We start from the raw sequence: 17,189 nt of genomic DNA, 5'->3' as shown, positions 1-17,189 counted from the left end.
CCTGTGTCTTCAGCTCTTCCCACTCTGTAGGATCCTTACCACTTCAACATTTAGACATGCTCATCTTAAAAAGAAAATTGTTCTCCACCGATATCATTTCCACACAGCTTTTGCCCTATTTCTTCTTTATGTTTCTTAACTGTTTTAAATTTGTGTTTGTTATCTCTTTGTCTCCTACATGCTACTCAACCTACCCCAATCTGTTTTCTGTCCCCACCTCTCCATGAAACTTTTCTTACCAAGATCACTAATCGTCTCTATGTTGCCAAATCAGAGGACATTTTGTGATACATTTACTTGATCCTTGGGTACCATCATCAACTTCTTACTGCTTTCTTCGTTAACACTTTTCTTGTGGTTTCTGGGAGATAATCCCCTTGTGGTTTTCCTTCTTCCCCACCCCGGCTTTTCCTTCTCAGCATCTCTTATAGGTTCAACTCTTCTACCTCTGAATATTGGAGGATTCTTAGTTGGGGTTCTCTGAGAAACAGACTAGGCAGAAATTTTCGTGCAGGAAATTTTCTAGGAAGTACTTGCAGGATTAACACAGCTAAAGGAGTAAGGGAAGCAGGGTGTGGAAGTAAGAGAAAATGTGATACAATAGAGTCCTCAGCCAACCCTATAGGGAGCTCTACACCTAAGATGAATATCTATATCTATGTCTATATCTATATTTATACCTATATCTATCTGTCTATCTATCATCTTTCTATCTATCTATCTACTTGTTTATTATAAGGAATTGTCTTACACAACTATGGGAGGCTGATGAAATAAATCTGAAGTCCTTAGGGCAAGCAGTTAGGAAGGGAAGATAAACAAACTGGAACTCCATGAGCATGAAGTGAAACATGTTCACAAGGGGGAGTTTCTTTACTCAGCAAAGGCCAAAACGCTGTTTAAAAAGCTTTACAACTGATTGTCAGGTCCACTGAGAATAATCTCCTTTTTGATTAACACAATTAACTGATTAGAAACTTTAATCATACCTACAAAATCCCTACACAACAGCACTTAGATTAATGTTTGACTGAATAACTGGAGAAAATGTATGTATGCTACAAAATGCTTCCTCCAATTCTTGTGAGAGAACATTCCTTTTGGTCCATACTAGAAAGGAGATTCTGGGAACCATAGTTTATCATAGTCATAGCCATGTTGACACAGCAAAAGACATCACACATGGTAAGACCGAGCCCTCCATACTCTGAAACATTCTCAAGCCACAGCTGCCGTATTTGTTAATATACCATCAAATGGACAAACCATCAGCTTTTTAGTAGTGAACCATTGGATTCCATGGTCATGTGCCCACTGTCCCATACTCTTTGCCATATAGTGTTAGTATACAATGATGCCCACTGGAATCAGTGATCCCAGTTCTAAAACTATATCTCCTACAATTAGCTCTGACTTAGAGAAAGACGCCACTGAGCTTCTCAGAAATACTGGTGTGCTCATCAGCAATTCCTTACCGCTTTTGTAAATAGAGGTTTCTTAAAACCTTGCCATTTTCTTGGGAATATAACCTATTCTGTAGGTTATGGTTGGAATTGTGAGATTTGATGAAAAGTGATGGGCTGGAGAATGCAGGGAAGATAACAAAGAGAAAAAGGAATATCTTAGAGAACAGTCAATTCTACCAGCACAGACCACATTCACCGGATCCACTCAAGGGAAAGATGGGAACAGATAGGTTGACGAAGAGTAGCAAAAAGAGAGAAACAGATGAGGCATATTAGGGTTTGGGGTAGTATTTTAATGGTACTTTAAAAAGGGAATCAAAGAATGTTTGAATCCTGCCCTGCCCCTGTTTTGTGTCAGGTACCCCTTACTTTTGTGTGTCTGATATTATATAAGAGGTATATACAATACACAGCATTAGAAGAGGAGATAAAGTGGTATTAGTAACTAGGCCAGTGCCTAACCCCGATCTGGGGTTGTCTGGTAAACCTAGGTTGGTGCATGAGGCTTAAGAAATACTTCCAAATGGAACTTTCAGCTGTTAGTAAAGGATGAGTCCAAATCAGGGCTCTTACTGCCCTTGGTCTGTCAAATGGAGAAAAGAAATCAAAGAGAGAAAAGAGACATAACAAAGAAGACAGCAACCTGCTTTAAGGGCTCAGCCATATGAATGCAATACAAGAAATGGAAGGGAGAGCTAAAAGTATGGGATAAGGTCCTGCATCCACTTCCCTCCCAGACACATAAAAGAACAGTGAGAGAACAGCTGCAGTGGTCTCTCAGTTTGCCTGTGAGATTTGTTCCACGAGCCCCCATGGATACCAAAGTCTGCAGATGCTCAAGTCCCTTATGTATAATAACACAAAACAATGGACCCAGTCAGCCCTCCAAATCTGTGGGATATGCATTCACAGTTTCAGCCAACCTTGAGTCTAAGCCAACCTTGATTCAACCTTGGTTGAATCCTCAGATGCAAAACCTGTGGATAGAGGGCCAACTGTACTAAAAGTCATGCAGATTGTGTCAGGGGAGCCCAGTATGACTTAGGTTTGGTGATTCTTATGGAGGACTCACAGGACTCAGCATACAACTGTACTCACAGCTAAGATTTATTACATCAAAAGGATACAAAGCAAAATCAGCAAAGGGAGAAGGTGTGTGGGGTGAAGTCCAGAGGAAACCAGGCACAAGCTTCCAAGAACTTTCTCCCAGCAGAATCATATAAGACATACATAATTCCTCCAGCAATAAGTCGTGACAAACTTTGGGAAATGTTATGAACCAAGGAAGCTCACTAGAGACTTGGTGTCCAAGGTTTTATTGGGGGTTGATCATATAGACACCCTCTGCCTAGCACTCATCAAAATTCCAGACTCTCAGAAGGAAAGCAGGTGTTCAGTATAAACCTCATTGTTTGCACAAAAGTTTAGGTACACTGAGCCACTCTTAGCTGTTAGTGTGGTGGGAATGTTCCTGAATCTATGTTCCCAGATGGCCAATACTGCAAGAAGGACTTCCTAAGAGAAATAACAGTCTCAGGCCTGGTAGTCTAACATTTTCTGAACACAAGTGTATGGCACATTTTTTTTACACATAATAACCATATCTACTATTAATAAATGCTGGCCAATAAAGATTTCACACTCTACCCATGATGTACCTTCTGGAGAATATACATGTGTTAGACAAGCTTCATTCAGGCATGAGTTATAGTGGTGTTGGCTGTGAATTCAACATTAACGAATCAACCATATCTATTAAATAAGGTGTCTTCAATCAGAAACACACATAAACAAGGTGATGTATTGATTGTTTGATAAAAATATTGTGATCAGAGGCTCACAAGAACCTAAATGGGAGCAATGGTTCAATATTCACTAATTCAGTGTGTGTGTGTGTGTGTGTGTGTGTGTGTGTGTGTGTGTGTTTGTGTGTGTGGTCTTCATAGAACAGAACTACCAGAAAAAAAACAGGACTCAATTGTACCTGCAGGCATCACTTCCTATGTAATTTAACTACCAAAAAGCCTGCCATAAAGCCTCCTGTTTCTTTAGTACATTGATATGTGATGGGCAGCTACAACAACCAAGGGCACAGAAGGGCTGTGACCGAACAGAGCCAGTGCATGGATGATTTGCCTAAGCCCTGAGGCAAAGGAAACCTCGGAACCAAGGATAATAAATTAATTCAGGAGCTGAGTGGGAAACAGACAGAAGCAGAGCCTGGGTTCATCTAAGGACCCACACAAATAGGCTATGCTGAGTATAGCACAGGACCTCAAGGTTCTATGGTCTATAGCTGAGCTAAGGAATCAACAGGAAAAAATATATATACAGGATTCCTGATACATGTTCCAGGTTAAAGCTGAGTTCAAGGAAACAGGTGAGGGACTTCCCTCATGGTCCAGTGGTTAAGACTCTGGGCTTCCATTGCAGGCGGTGCAGGTTCGATCCCTGGTTGGTGAACTAAGATCCCACATGCTGTGAGGCACTGTCAAAAATAAATAAATAAAATAAATAAATTTTAAAAAAGGAAACAGGTGAGGAAACGAATTATATTGGACAACTGAGGAGAGAAATTGTAGTCACAGTACAACTTCGGAGTATGGCTGTAGCTCCCATGGCTCGTCTGCCAGCTAATCTAATTTGGGACACACTTCCTGTTACTAACAGATAAGGGTTAAAGGGTACAGGCAACTACTCCAAAGACAAAGCTTAACAGAGCCTACACAGTTGTAGCACATTATTAGACATATTATTTCCATCTACTTTGGGAGACCAAATGTATTTTTCCCCAAGTATCCTCCTAGAGATTTAAATAAATAATTAACCATTTCTCACCACCACCATAAAGGAAACCCAAGGCAAATGGAGAGCTATTCTAAAATCTTGAAGTCTCAATTTGTTTACTAAACAAAACCTCCCACCAAAGTCTTTTGTCAGAACAAACCTGGAATTTAATTTCAGAAATCACGCTGTCAAAATGCATAAAAGGTAACTTGGAAATCTGTCACAATTTACAGTCACTCTAAGTCAAAAATTGTGTTTTACATAATACCTTAGGGTCCATATGTGAAATGCAAAACCAGGTTTGGATATTTGCTTATATCTCCCGGTTGATGACATATTTATCACCAAGCTGCAAACAGGGCCTCTGCAACACAAGCCACTTAAAAAGATTTCTTATATATTTCATTGCCTAATAAAAAGTCCGATGAGAAACTTTTACTGTCACACATTTTCATATTTTTGAGCTCTGGCAAGCACATTCCTGACAACAAGGTAATTAATATGAATAAGGGAAGGCATTTTAGAGGAACTTTTAATCTTCAGAATTGAGGTTTGCATCAAAGTCTCTTTGATTTGCACATACCCCAAAATATTTTTTCCCAATTATCTTTTGTGTTCTTTCCCCACTGGCCACTGCTGATGAGTAATTTTACAACACTAATGCTATTAAAACATGCACTCGTGACCCCATTGTGACACAAAGCAAATAATGCACATGGGGAATGCAAGCACATAACTGCTAATTTTGCTTTTTAAATGCATTTGAACTTGACCTATTGGAATGCCCATTACAGTACGCATGACAGCTTGGTGAAATACAGGAGGCAAGACACCACCTCAGGAAAGCAGATTCCCTGAAAATAAATCACTTGAAGGATTGTAACGTGGTAGGAATTGACTGAGAGAAAAATGCGGTACCACGTAGTGAAGTAACCTGCTTAAACCCTACGAACAAGTCACCACTCCTAAAAGCTCTATAAATTAGAGCACTGTGGCATCCTATGTGATCCATGAATGACTTTTAGATTAAAGAAGACAATGGGGCTTCCCTGGTGGCACAGTGGTTGAGAGTCCGCCTGCCGATGCAGGGGACACGGGTTCATGCCCCGGTCCGGGAAGATCCCACATGCCGTGGAGCGGCTGCGCCAGTGAGCCATGGCCGCTGAGCCTGCACGTCCGGAGCCTGTACTCCGCGACGGGAGGGGCCACAGCAGTGAGAGGCCCGCGTACCGCAAAAAAAAAAAAAAAAAGAAGACAATGAAAAATAATTTAATATCGAGCATACATTTAGAGATGCAGATAGCATAATGTCTTTTACTCCGAAGGAAATATCTTTTCATCCTGCTGATGCAAGAAGTTTTTCCAATTATGCATACCTTAGGATCTAAATGTGACCATGATTGTGTATACTGAAGCATTTTTACTCATTCTGTCCACTCTAAAATGGAATAAATTCTGTGTTCACAGCCAACACAGAAACACAAAATGGAATAAATCTTAGAGAAAATTCTGGTGTGCATTTTTCTGATGGGGAAGTCACACAGCTAGTTTTCAGATGGTACTGGAACACAGGTGTAAAAAAGAAGACAGAGCAAACTGCTCACATTACACCTATGTAAATGTCAGACATACCTGTGAGTTATTATTCTTTATTTTGTGTAATGCACAAATTTCAAAAAAGGGAGATGGTGATATATTGGAAAAAATAAACAAAATCCTTTAAGCAGAAGTTTCTATATAGGTGTAAATATTTACAGTATAGTCAATGTTTAGGTAAAATAGAAATCCGCAATGATCAACTATGAAAACTCAACATTTAGAATTCATAATGTACATATTATATTTTATTAATTTTTATGAAGAGAAATATGTATAGTTTTGACATCTTAAAATTGTATAAATATTTCACTGTTTTAATAAGCATAATTATGAGATTTGAGAATAATACCAAAAAACAAAGAAACCAAAGATAAAATCCAAATCCCAAACCCAGCATAGTAAATTCAGAGATTAGAATTCCATAATTCCCAATTATACATCCTGCTGAACTGAAAGTTACAATAGTGTTGACAAGCTTGTTACTACACCACGTTCAAAATTTTTCAAAGCGACATTTCTTAAATATTACTTGTTTAATATCTTCACAAGTAAGACTAGTGTGATCATTTGGTCTTTCATTAGGATGAAAACAATACTAACACACTCAAAATCCTGGAAAATTCTTGATTATTACTGCCAAAGGTGAGCAATTAGTTTACAATGAAAGGAATTTTAAGAATATTTATCCAACCTTTATTTGTTTAGCAAAACAATGAAGGTTTTCTGCAAACCTACCGTAACTTTACAACAATACAATTACATATAAAAGTAAGTGTATTTTTTCCAATTCTTTACAAATATTGAATCTGAGTTAGTGCTTCTTCCCCAGCACCGCGTAAACCCACACTTCCATTTAGCCCAACAAGAATCAAATGCCACACCTAGAATGCTGAGTGTCTCATATTGTGATGAGTGGGCTATGCATCCTCCAATTGTGAACCTGCCACCATTGAATGCTTATTGATGAAAGATGGAAAGTATCATTACACATTATTGCAGAATGTAATTTTCATATAGGCGATTTTCCTTCAATCCATCATAAAAATATTCTCTCTCACATACACATGCACATTCATAATTTAAATACAAATATCTATAAAATAGTGTAAGCGTTGATGAAAATATATGATACAAAGTATCTTTGTTAAGAGTAAGAAAAAGATAAATTTAATTTATTTCCATCTAGGAAAAAATAGCTATGATGCAGTGCTTTTTTCTTTTTTAGAATTATTTCTAGTTCTAAGATAAAGGTCTTGGTTTTAATCCAGTAGGAGGTCTCAAAAACACCTGCTTTTCTCTCCATCAAACCTTAAATAAGCAAGTAACTTACAGCACCCTCCAGCAATTCCTAGCTCAACTGTCATAGATCAATACAGCTATCTCCAGCCACATTGGGCCTGACCAAAAATAGTCAAGAGGAATTCAGAGGGCAGTTATACTGGACAGAGAGGTGACTTTGTTTATGGAAATGTCAGAAGAACCAAGGGAGATAGCGGTGCCAGTTTGCTTGTGAGTACTTCTTTACTTGCCCTGAAAATACAAATACTAATTCTTTCAGTGACAATGGAGTGTGACTCAGAAAAGCCTGTGTTTTCACTCTCTTGGAGCAGTGTTTTATTTTGACTGTGCTATCAAAAAACCTATTAAGAAAGGTTTGCTCAGGAAGTGTATCCTTCTTCATCACCCTTTCCTCCTCTCTCCCACATTCTTGCCCTACTGCATCCCTGTAAGTTTAGCAGAGGTAAATATTATTCCTATTTTTATGCACATGGTCTAATACTTTCCAGGGGTAAAGGCTACAAGTCTTCTGATTTCTAACCCAGGATCCTGTTCACTCCACACATTGGAGGTAGCTGAATAAATAAAATGATGAAACTGGCACACTCTCGGGAAGAACTGCCGCCAATCATTTCCACTTTTTAAAGTGCTTTCTATGCTTCCCAACTCTGAATTTAAATTAAATTTTAATGAAAAGAGAAGAACATATAGACAGTTTCCTGCTAACGCCATTTGGCAAGCAGATAATCGCCATCTTTAAATACGGATGTAATTGTACCTAGTGGGTACCCAGTTATGTGATTAAAGACGCCAAGCTGACTCAAGAGCTGGTATTTTCCTGACCTGGATAGTCCCTGGGAGTTTCTAGAATAAACTGTGTAGCACATCTAATCATGGAGAATGGAGTGCAACCCAGGTCACATTCCAACACATGTGTGGTAAGGTATTTTGCATTCCTTAAGGCTCAGCTGGCGAGGATACCCTGGAAGATTTAACTGCTTTCTCCCTAGCCAGTGGAGCAAGCAAGGCTCCCATTTTATGCCTTGTGGATATTTCTCACCAGTAAAATGAATTATATAGTCATCCTAAAATGATAACTAGGTTCAGATGAATGTGCTGATATAGCTGAACAGATACACTGTTACGCTACAGCACAGAGAATATCTTTCTCAGCGTCTGCGTTGTTAGGAAGATTTCATTCCCTGTGTGGAAGGATAATTGCTGAGAAATATGACCTTGCAATGACAGAACATCAATGTGCAGTGTATGTAGCTGCAGCAGTGCATGGCAGCCTCCGCTTCTTTATTGCCTCATATACTAGAGCATTTATGTGGTATTGGTTTTCACCTAAATATTGGGGTTGTCTCCAGGTCCACCAGTAGCTCATCAAACTCTAATTCTTATAGAAGCCAAATATAATTCTGATCAAAAGTAAAGCTTCTGCTAAAATTCTAGTAGCAATGAAAATGTGAAAGGATTCCTAAAAACAAACACTACATTCTTCACATTTCCCCAAACCAGAGTAATAGCTAGTTTTGCCCACATTTGAGCATCTACGTTATGGAAAAAAGCATAATCGTGTCCTGATCTGTTAAACAATTTCTCTTTCTCTGACTCCCTTGTTTTCCCTCCTAGTTTTGCTCCTATGAGGCATTTCCTGCCCTTACCGATTCTTAAATTTCAGTATTAAGATACCGCATTAACATTATTGGGGATTTTGCAACAGTGTAAAATACAATAAAAAAATCTATTTTCAGATTCTATAAGCAAGAATATCAAACTTTTGTATAGGAGAAAATAAAAATTCTGTGTATTTGCTTCAAAAGAATTACTGGTGTGTGTTCTAAAACAACATTGCTTAACTCTGCTAATTTTAAGTGATTCACACGGCTTTTTTTCTCTTTTCCCTTAATGGACCTTTCTTTGCTAAGTATTGGAAGTCTGCTTCTTTTCTTTGCAGAACCTCATCTAGCTAGCTTTTGCAATTCTGTCCTTTGAGAATACTACAGAATGAAATAAAGAAGTTGGGGTAATGGAGGGGCGATTTAGACAGAAGGAAGTGGCGAGTTCTCATTGTTCTGTGGTAGCTGAAGTAAATGTCGATCTCATTATGCTTGATTTCATTATTTCTTGTCTCAAGAGTTTACAAAAAGTTGACTTTCTTCTCCTGGACAAGAAGCATGTTATGGTCACGTGAATAGCGAAAAACAGTCATTTGTTTTAATATCAACATTTCCCTGGGTGGTTAGAAAGCTGGTGAGGTTATGACTTCTATCTATCAATCAATTTAAAATTACAATATTAGCATTTCCTAGAAACTATACTATTACATATTTCTCCACTACAGACTTCTGGAGAATATAATTCCTTTATCACAATTGTCATATTTTAAAAGTGATTACCTAGAAATGGGTTCTAATATGCAAAACATATAAGACTAACAAATTATAATCAGAAGATATATAGGGAAAAAGTCTTATTTTCTGTATCTGAAATTAACACTCATACTTTATTTACCACGTAGCACTAAATAGAGTTTATAGGAGGTTCAAACTAACAGCTGTGACTTATAGATGTTTATGTCACAGGGAGGGGGAAAGTCCTTTTCAGTAGCAGAGATTAGAAAAGCTGGACTCCAGTTCCACACTGTGACAAACTCAGTGGATGACTTGAAGCAAGCTTCCATCTCCATTTGGGTCTCAGATTCCTCAACTGCAAAATAAGAGTACTCCTAACTTCAGCATTTTATGTTTCTATAATATAACCAGATATGAAAGTATCCTGGACAGCACAAGAAAAAGAATCTGTTTATCATGAGTAGCACTTTAAAATGTGTCTCACGGTTTGTTTAGAAAAATCACTGTTCAGCTGAGTTTACCATCCTTAAGGAAAAAAGAAACAAATTTTTTTTTACTTAAAATTTTTTCTCCTTAATATAATGAACATTCTTTAGCACCAACATTATCTATTGATGACAACCATGGCCCGCTTACTTCCAGCAAGCCTCTTTAACAATGACTTATAATTTAAATCCATTACCTGCTGTGAATGCTCCAAGTAACACTGATTTGGGGGGTTACAAGTAACATGGACATAGGGATGAAGTCAATTCAGCCTATGCTTTGTCTTTTTTGCTGTACGCGGGCCTCTCACTGTTGGGGCCCCTCCCGTTGTGGAGCACAGGCTCCGGAGCGCAGGCTCAGCGGCCATGGCTCACGGGCCCAGCTGCTCCGCGGCATGTGGGATCTTCCCGGACCGGGGCACAAACCCGTGTCCCCTGCATCGGCAGGTGGACTCTCAACCACTGCGCCACCAGGGAAGTCCCACTGCTTTTATTTTTTTGTTTTAAGTGCTTGCACTATCACAATCACCCTACTGGCATTTAAAGTCACTAAATAAAAAATACCATCAGTCATTTTACTTTTAACTTGAACTTAAAAAAAAAAAAAAAAAGTAAAAAAAAAAACCCAACAACTCCAGAAAACAGGCCCTAAATGTATGTCTGGGGTGTGTGTGTATGTGAATCTGAGTTTAGTATTATTATTGATTTGTAAAAACCACAGCATTCCCTTACATAAAACAGGAGATCCAAAAAAGATTAAAAACTGCATGGAAGATTCCATTGGATTCTTTGTTTTGGGGCATATAAAGAGAATTTCCTTTCCTTTGTCCATATAGTTCATGTCTTAGTATAATCCTATAAAAAAAGGATAGTTTCATCCAAAACATCAGAGAAAAGAAAGGCATAGGATAAAAAAAAAAAGCACCGATAATGATGATTATTTGTTCAGAGTTTCTTAAAAAGGAATCCTTGCTTTTGGAGATTGTGGGCCCCCCAAAATTATATGTAATACTTTGTAGGTGTGTCATAGTATTCATCTTAATCAGGTTCTCAAAAATATACATTACTAAAAAGACTGCTAACTACTGACCTAGTCCAAAAGAGAAGTCTTCATTCCAGAGTGAGGAGCAATTCACAGTTCCACCACTAGCCAGTGTCACTGACAGCCCCAGAACTGAGATCCTTAAGGCCACTCATGCTAGTGCACACTCAAATAAATTATGTTTCTTAAACTTGTGTCATCTTGTGAAGAAACTCTGCCTGCTTTATTTGTTGTAAATGTAAAGTCAGCTTATAGAGATTTCAAGGATACCTTTTCAATTTTAACATTTATTGCCATTAAAATTACTGTTTTAAGATTGGTCCGACAAGAATTAGCCCCAGAGAAAGAATCCCTCACAACAAAACAAAGCTCTCTTGTACATGCATGACGAAGTCTTAGTTTCATTCCTACTTACAGAAGCAAAAATTACCTATGTTTAACACTCAACGTTGGAACATCCGCTAGAATTTAAAATAGGCCAAGAAGCTCATCTAGTATAGCAGACCTACTTGGAAAGATCATTCTTCTTGAAAAGTTTTCCACCAGTTTTACTAAAATGAGGTGTATTAATATAATCACATAAATAAATTATAATTAGTAAAGAGTGTTGCATATCAAGCCTGTACTAACTCAAGTTTCTTTTTACCAGTTTTTCCTGTTATGTGTTTTTATGAAAATTATTTTTATTTTAGAAAGTGTTGCCACGATGTACTGGTTATTAAATATGCCTTCAGAGCTAAATCTGCAGGAACATTGCACATTTCCCATATCTTTTTCTGACTCACTTTCCTTCCGGAGAAGGAGAAGAAAGAGTTCCAAGGAGAGGAAGAAAGAGCTGTAAGTAATATGTTCATGGGCATTTAATGCTAGATGGTTTAACATGCTTGATTGCTACTGGTGAATCAGAGCTAAAAAATGACAGTAGCATCTATCACGTTATGTTATACCATGCAAAATTTTAACAAAGGCACGACAAGCTACACTGCTGATTTCAGCAATGTGCTATATTTGGTTGCAATTGATAGATGTCTGCAAAAGAAAATCACTAAATTGTAAAAATGCCTTAATTTTTAAGGTAGTGAATTATATTCTCTGAGCCGAGAATATAATGGCCGGGGAGCATAAACTGATAGGATCACACAGCACAGTCCTAACAGTGACTTTAAACTCAGTAATTCTTTATCAGGACTCAGAATACCAGACAGTGCAACAATAATATTCTTGATTCTGCACTTAAATTTCAATAAGCAAATAAAGCATTCCCTCCTGTATAAAGAGTAAAATATAGGTTTCCTATTCAGGGTTGTGACTACACTTTCAATGTCTCCAGCATAAACCAATGTGTGACAAAAGAGAGAGAAATTGTAGCTCAGTGACCTTGGCAGACATAACACCCTTTGGTCTTCAAAGTGCAAACTAAACAAAGCCCCTTAAGAGGCTATGATAAACTGCATTGGGAAAAAAAGTAAATAAAAATAATAGAGGCCAAAATGCTGAAAAAGGAAAAAAGTTATTAGTCTATATGTCCCTTTATAATTTATAGTAATGATATTTTCCTCATTAAAATGCAATAGTAATAGATTAAATAAATTGGGGATAGAAAGGACCGATTAAATCATTGTGTCTAACACGTGCCAAGGGAGGGCAGATTTCCCTAGACTAAGGAACAAAGAAGAAAGAAAAATATAAAAATAGGTATTATATCTACATCTGCAAAAGGTTCATTGAACATAAGTAGAGGTATTAGCATCAGTAGTAAGCAAGATTAGATACTGACACAAAGTACCCGTATCAATGGCGTCCTGTGCTGTATTTTCAGACTTCTAGTATATTTACCTGGAGCTTTTCTAAATCAAAGCTTCTCTGTTTATACTCACATAGAAAATGTAATCTGAGTTTCAATGAATTTTTAATTTTGTTCAATCTTGCATTTGTTCAACCAAAAACAATTTAAAGAGGACCAAAGCTATCAGCCTCTCAGTGAGCAACACCTTACTAGGGAGTTCTTGAATCTGCCATAAAAATCAACAGTGTGCATCTAATAGTTTTCTTTTAATTTGAGCAGTGAAAAGTGAATAATCACATCAAATATTCTTCAGGGCCTCTTTGGTTTCCAGATTAAACATGGAATGTGACCTGTCATCTTGCCACATTCTCTGCATTTCCATTTTAAATAATCATAAATAAGAAAACCTTGCTACTCTTTGGCATGACACAGTTGTTTGATCCAGCTGCATTTCAAAGTCTTAGAAATTGCACTCATTCCTTCTTTAGAGTCCTTGTTCATCTCAAAGGTTTTCAGCTGAAAGATTCTTTATTGTATTCAAATCTTGTCCCATATGAATTGTTTTGATTACTCAGTTTATGAAGAGTCTTAGAAATTGAATTAGGTCCACAGCAAAAAACACCAACTGTTTTCCTGGAAAGACAAAGGGAGGAAATGGAAAATCACGTGGAAAATTAGGCAGAACGTGACAAGAAGTATCTTTTAGTAGCCTGTTTAAGGTGTTAACAAAGTTAACAAAGTTAATTTCTTGCTGCTTTGCATACAAATAATTTTCCAATTTTTTTTTGCATACAAATAATTTTCCAATTATTACCAAATATAAGTGACCACCGGGAAGATATGCTTTTCATGCCAGAGATCAAGATCATTCAAAGGATATAGCTATGAGCACATATTTGTTTATCAGACAGAGTGAGCAGTCTGCATGTCATTGATGAGGGCAGAAACGAAGTCAAGAGCTGCAACTGATAGCTGTCAACTGTTCCACATTTGACATATGAATAGATTTCTATCCACCCTGGATCATATCAGTTCTTCTCATGCTAAATGTTTTACAGACATTTTTCTCCCTAAAGATCCCATGGATTTTCATGGGAAGTGGTGAATAAGCGTAAAGAAAGGAAAGCTATTACCAATTTGAAAGGATAATTTTAAATGACTAATTTATCTCTACATTATAACAAAAAGCCTACTAATCTGGATACATTTTCTTTTTTATTTATGTGCCACAATAATTGTAACAAATACCAAGCAGGTTTTATTATTTGCTATATTTGCTAACTTAAAATTTTGGTAGATAAATTATACATATCGCTAACAAATAGAATAAATAAATCCCACAAAATGATTACTATTTCACATTGATTTCCTGCAAAGTTTGTTGATTTGCATTGAATTCTTCCTATGATATCAAAATGATTGACAATTCTAATAAACAAATGGGACCTAATGAAACTTCAAAGCTTTTGCACAGCAAAGGAAACCATAAACAAGACCAAAAGACAACCCTCAGAATGGGAGAAAATATTTGCAAATGAAGCAACCGACAAAGGATTAATCTCCAAAATTTACAAGCAGCTCATGCAGCTCAATAACAAGAAAACAAACAACCCAATCCAAAAATGGGCAGAAGACCTAAATAGACATTTCTCCAAAGAAGATATACAGACTGCCAACAAACACATGAAAGAATGCTCAACATCATTAATCATTAGAGAAATGCAAATCAAAACTACAATGAGATATCATCTCACACCAGTCAGAATGGCCATCATCAAAAAATCTAGAAACAATAAATGCTGGAGAGGGTGTGGAGAAAAGGGAACCCTCTTGCACTGCTGGTGGGAATGTGAATTGGTTCAGCCACTATGGAGAACAGTATGGAGGTTCCTTAAAAAACTACAAATAGAACTACCATATGACCCAGCAATCCCACTACTGGGCATATACCCTGAGAAAACCAAAATTCAAAAAGAGTCATGTACCAAAATGTTCATTGCAGCTCTATTTACAATAGCCCGGAGATGGAAACAACCTAAGTGCCCATCATCGGATGAATGGATAAAGAAGATGTGGCACATATATACAATGGAATATTACTCAGCCATAAAAATAAATGAAATTGAGCTATTTGTAATGAGGTGGATAGACCTAGAGTCTGTCATACAGAGTGAAGTAAGTCAGAAAGAAAAAGACAAATACCGTATGCTAACACATATATATGGAATTTAAGAAAAAAAATGTCATGAAGAACCTAGGGGTAAAGCAGGAATAAAGATGCAGACCTCCTGGAGAACGGACTTGAGGTTATGGGGAGGGGGAAGGGTGAGCTGTGACAGGGCGAGAGAGAGTCATGGGCATATACACACTAACAAACGTAGTAAGGTAGATAGCTAGTGGGAAGCAGCCGCATGGCACAGGGATATTGGCTCGCTGCTTTGTGACAGCCTGGAGGGGTGGGATAGGGAGGGTGGGAGGGAGGGAGACGCAAGAGGGAAGACATATGGGAACATATGTTTATGTATGACTGATTCACTTTGTTATAAAGCAGAAACTAACACACCATTGTAAAGCAATTATACCCCAATAAAGATGTTAAAAAAAAAATGATTGACAATTCTTATCATATCTTGGACAAATCCAGTATGTATTCATTATCTGAGAATAATTGTTGCTGAAAAAAAGACAGTGAATCCATTTAAATGGGTACCAAAATTTATAATAAATACTGAAAAAAAGTTTTGTTAAAATTTTCACCTTGAAAACTGAAACAAAGAACTACAAAATAAACTTTTACTTGCAGCCATGATGGAGAAATAGGGGCTAGATTTACCCTCTTGAATTAAAAAAATAGGACAAAACAGATAACATATGAAACAATTATTTTCAGATACTGGACAACAGGCAGCACTGAACTGTCATCCCTGAGAAAAAAAGAAAAAACAAGGTGAGCCCGACAGCTATCTCTTCTTGTGACCTGAAGGCAATTTAGAAGCTGTAGCACAGAAGAGGGAAACTCATGCAGAGACTGGTGGTCTTACTGAGTTAAAGAGAAAAAGAATGGAGTTCGAAGGCCAAAGCAGCTAGAACTTGATATCAAAAGAAAGAAGCTCTGGAGATCTGCAGAGGAGTATCCTCAAGTCTTTGGCTCAGTACTAATCTCCTCATATGTGAGAGGAAACCATGTGAAACTGGGTAGAGAACTACCAAGGAGCAGTAGGTCAAACAACTCTGAGTTTACGCAAGGCTGTCAACAATTCATATTCCCACAAGCCCAAATGGAAAGCTCTAAATATAATACATTGGCAATGGATAGTGTACTAAAGTTATTACCTTGTTTGCAAAGGGTAGGGAGGATGTTGGTAAAATTAGCCCAGATTGGAGGCTGCTCTGGACTCATACTAACAAAGCTTAATAAAAGCAAGCCTTGAAAAGATCAAACTGACGGACTTCCCTGGTAGTGCAGCGGTTAAGAATCCATCTGCCAATGCAGGGGACACGGGTTTGAGCCTTGGTCTGGGAAGATCCCACATGCTGCAGAGCAACTAAGCCCGTGCACCACAACTACTGAGCCTGCGCTCTAGAGCCCGCAAGCCACAACTACTGAACCCGCATGCCACAACTACTGAAGCCTGTGTGCCTAGAGCCCGAGCTCCACAACAAGAGAAGCCACTGCAACAAGAAGCCTGCACACCGCAACGAAGAGTAGCCCCCACTCACCACAACTAGAGAAAGCCCGCGTGCAGCAACGAAGACACAATGCAGCCAAAATAAATAATAAAATAAATAAATTAAAAAAGAAGAAAGATCAAACTGAACCCAAGTAACAGAACTGTATGCCAAAAACAATTCCAACAATATTGAAAAGAATAAATAAAAATTTAGAGTTTGATGTCTAAACTTCAAAGTGTATAGCATTTAATAAAAAATTATCAGGAATGTGTATAGCAAGAAATTATGAACTATAACTAGAAGTGTTATGGGTTAAATTTTGTCCCCTTCCCCAAATTCATAGGTTGAAACTCTAACTCTCAGTATCCCAGAATGTGGCTGTATTTGGATATAGGGCCTTTAAAGATGTAATTAAGACAGACTGATGTTGTTAGGGTGGACCCTATTGCAATCTGACTAGTGTCTTTTTAAGAGGAGGAAATTAAAGAGACACTAGAGACGCACATGCACAGATAAAAGACTGACCATGTGAAGAGGCAGCAAGAGGGTAGTCATCTGAAAGCCAAGGAGAGGTCTCAGAAGAAATCACCCTGCTAGCATCTTAATCTTAGACTTCTAGCCTTCAGAATAGTGAGAATATAAACTTCTATTGTTTAATCCATCAAGCCTGTGGGATTTTATTATGGAAGTCCTAGCAAACTAATACAAGAAGAAAGA

At 37.7% G+C, this 17,189-nt stretch overlaps 1 protein-coding gene across 5 annotated transcripts in view; it reads right to left on the bottom strand.

Annotated features, from left to right (window-relative positions):
• Positions 1-3,350: 3,350 nt before the first annotated feature.
• The window catches only part of NOX4 (NADPH oxidase 4), a 158,123-nt gene continuing 144,284 nt past the window's right edge, over positions 3,351-17,189 (bottom strand). For 4 of the 5 annotated variants that reach the window (XM_073808325.1, XM_033862150.2, XM_033862151.2 and 1 more), the window contains one exon: positions 11,282-13,433. In XM_073808325.1, coding sequence (XP_073664426.1) covers positions 13,313-13,433 — 121 coding nt within the window. In that variant the 3' untranslated portion in view covers positions 11,282-13,312. Of the gene's footprint in view, positions 3,955-11,281; positions 13,434-17,189 lie in introns of those variants that run through there. The other variant, XM_073808326.1, reaches the window with a different exon arrangement.

The sequence above is a fragment of the Tursiops truncatus genome, chromosome 8 (genome assembly GCF_011762595.2).
Source record: "Tursiops truncatus isolate mTurTru1 chromosome 8, mTurTru1.mat.Y, whole genome shotgun sequence".
Taxonomy (NCBI): domain Eukaryota; kingdom Metazoa; phylum Chordata; class Mammalia; order Artiodactyla; family Delphinidae; genus Tursiops; species Tursiops truncatus.
This window is presented reverse-complemented; position numbering and strand designations above follow the sequence as displayed.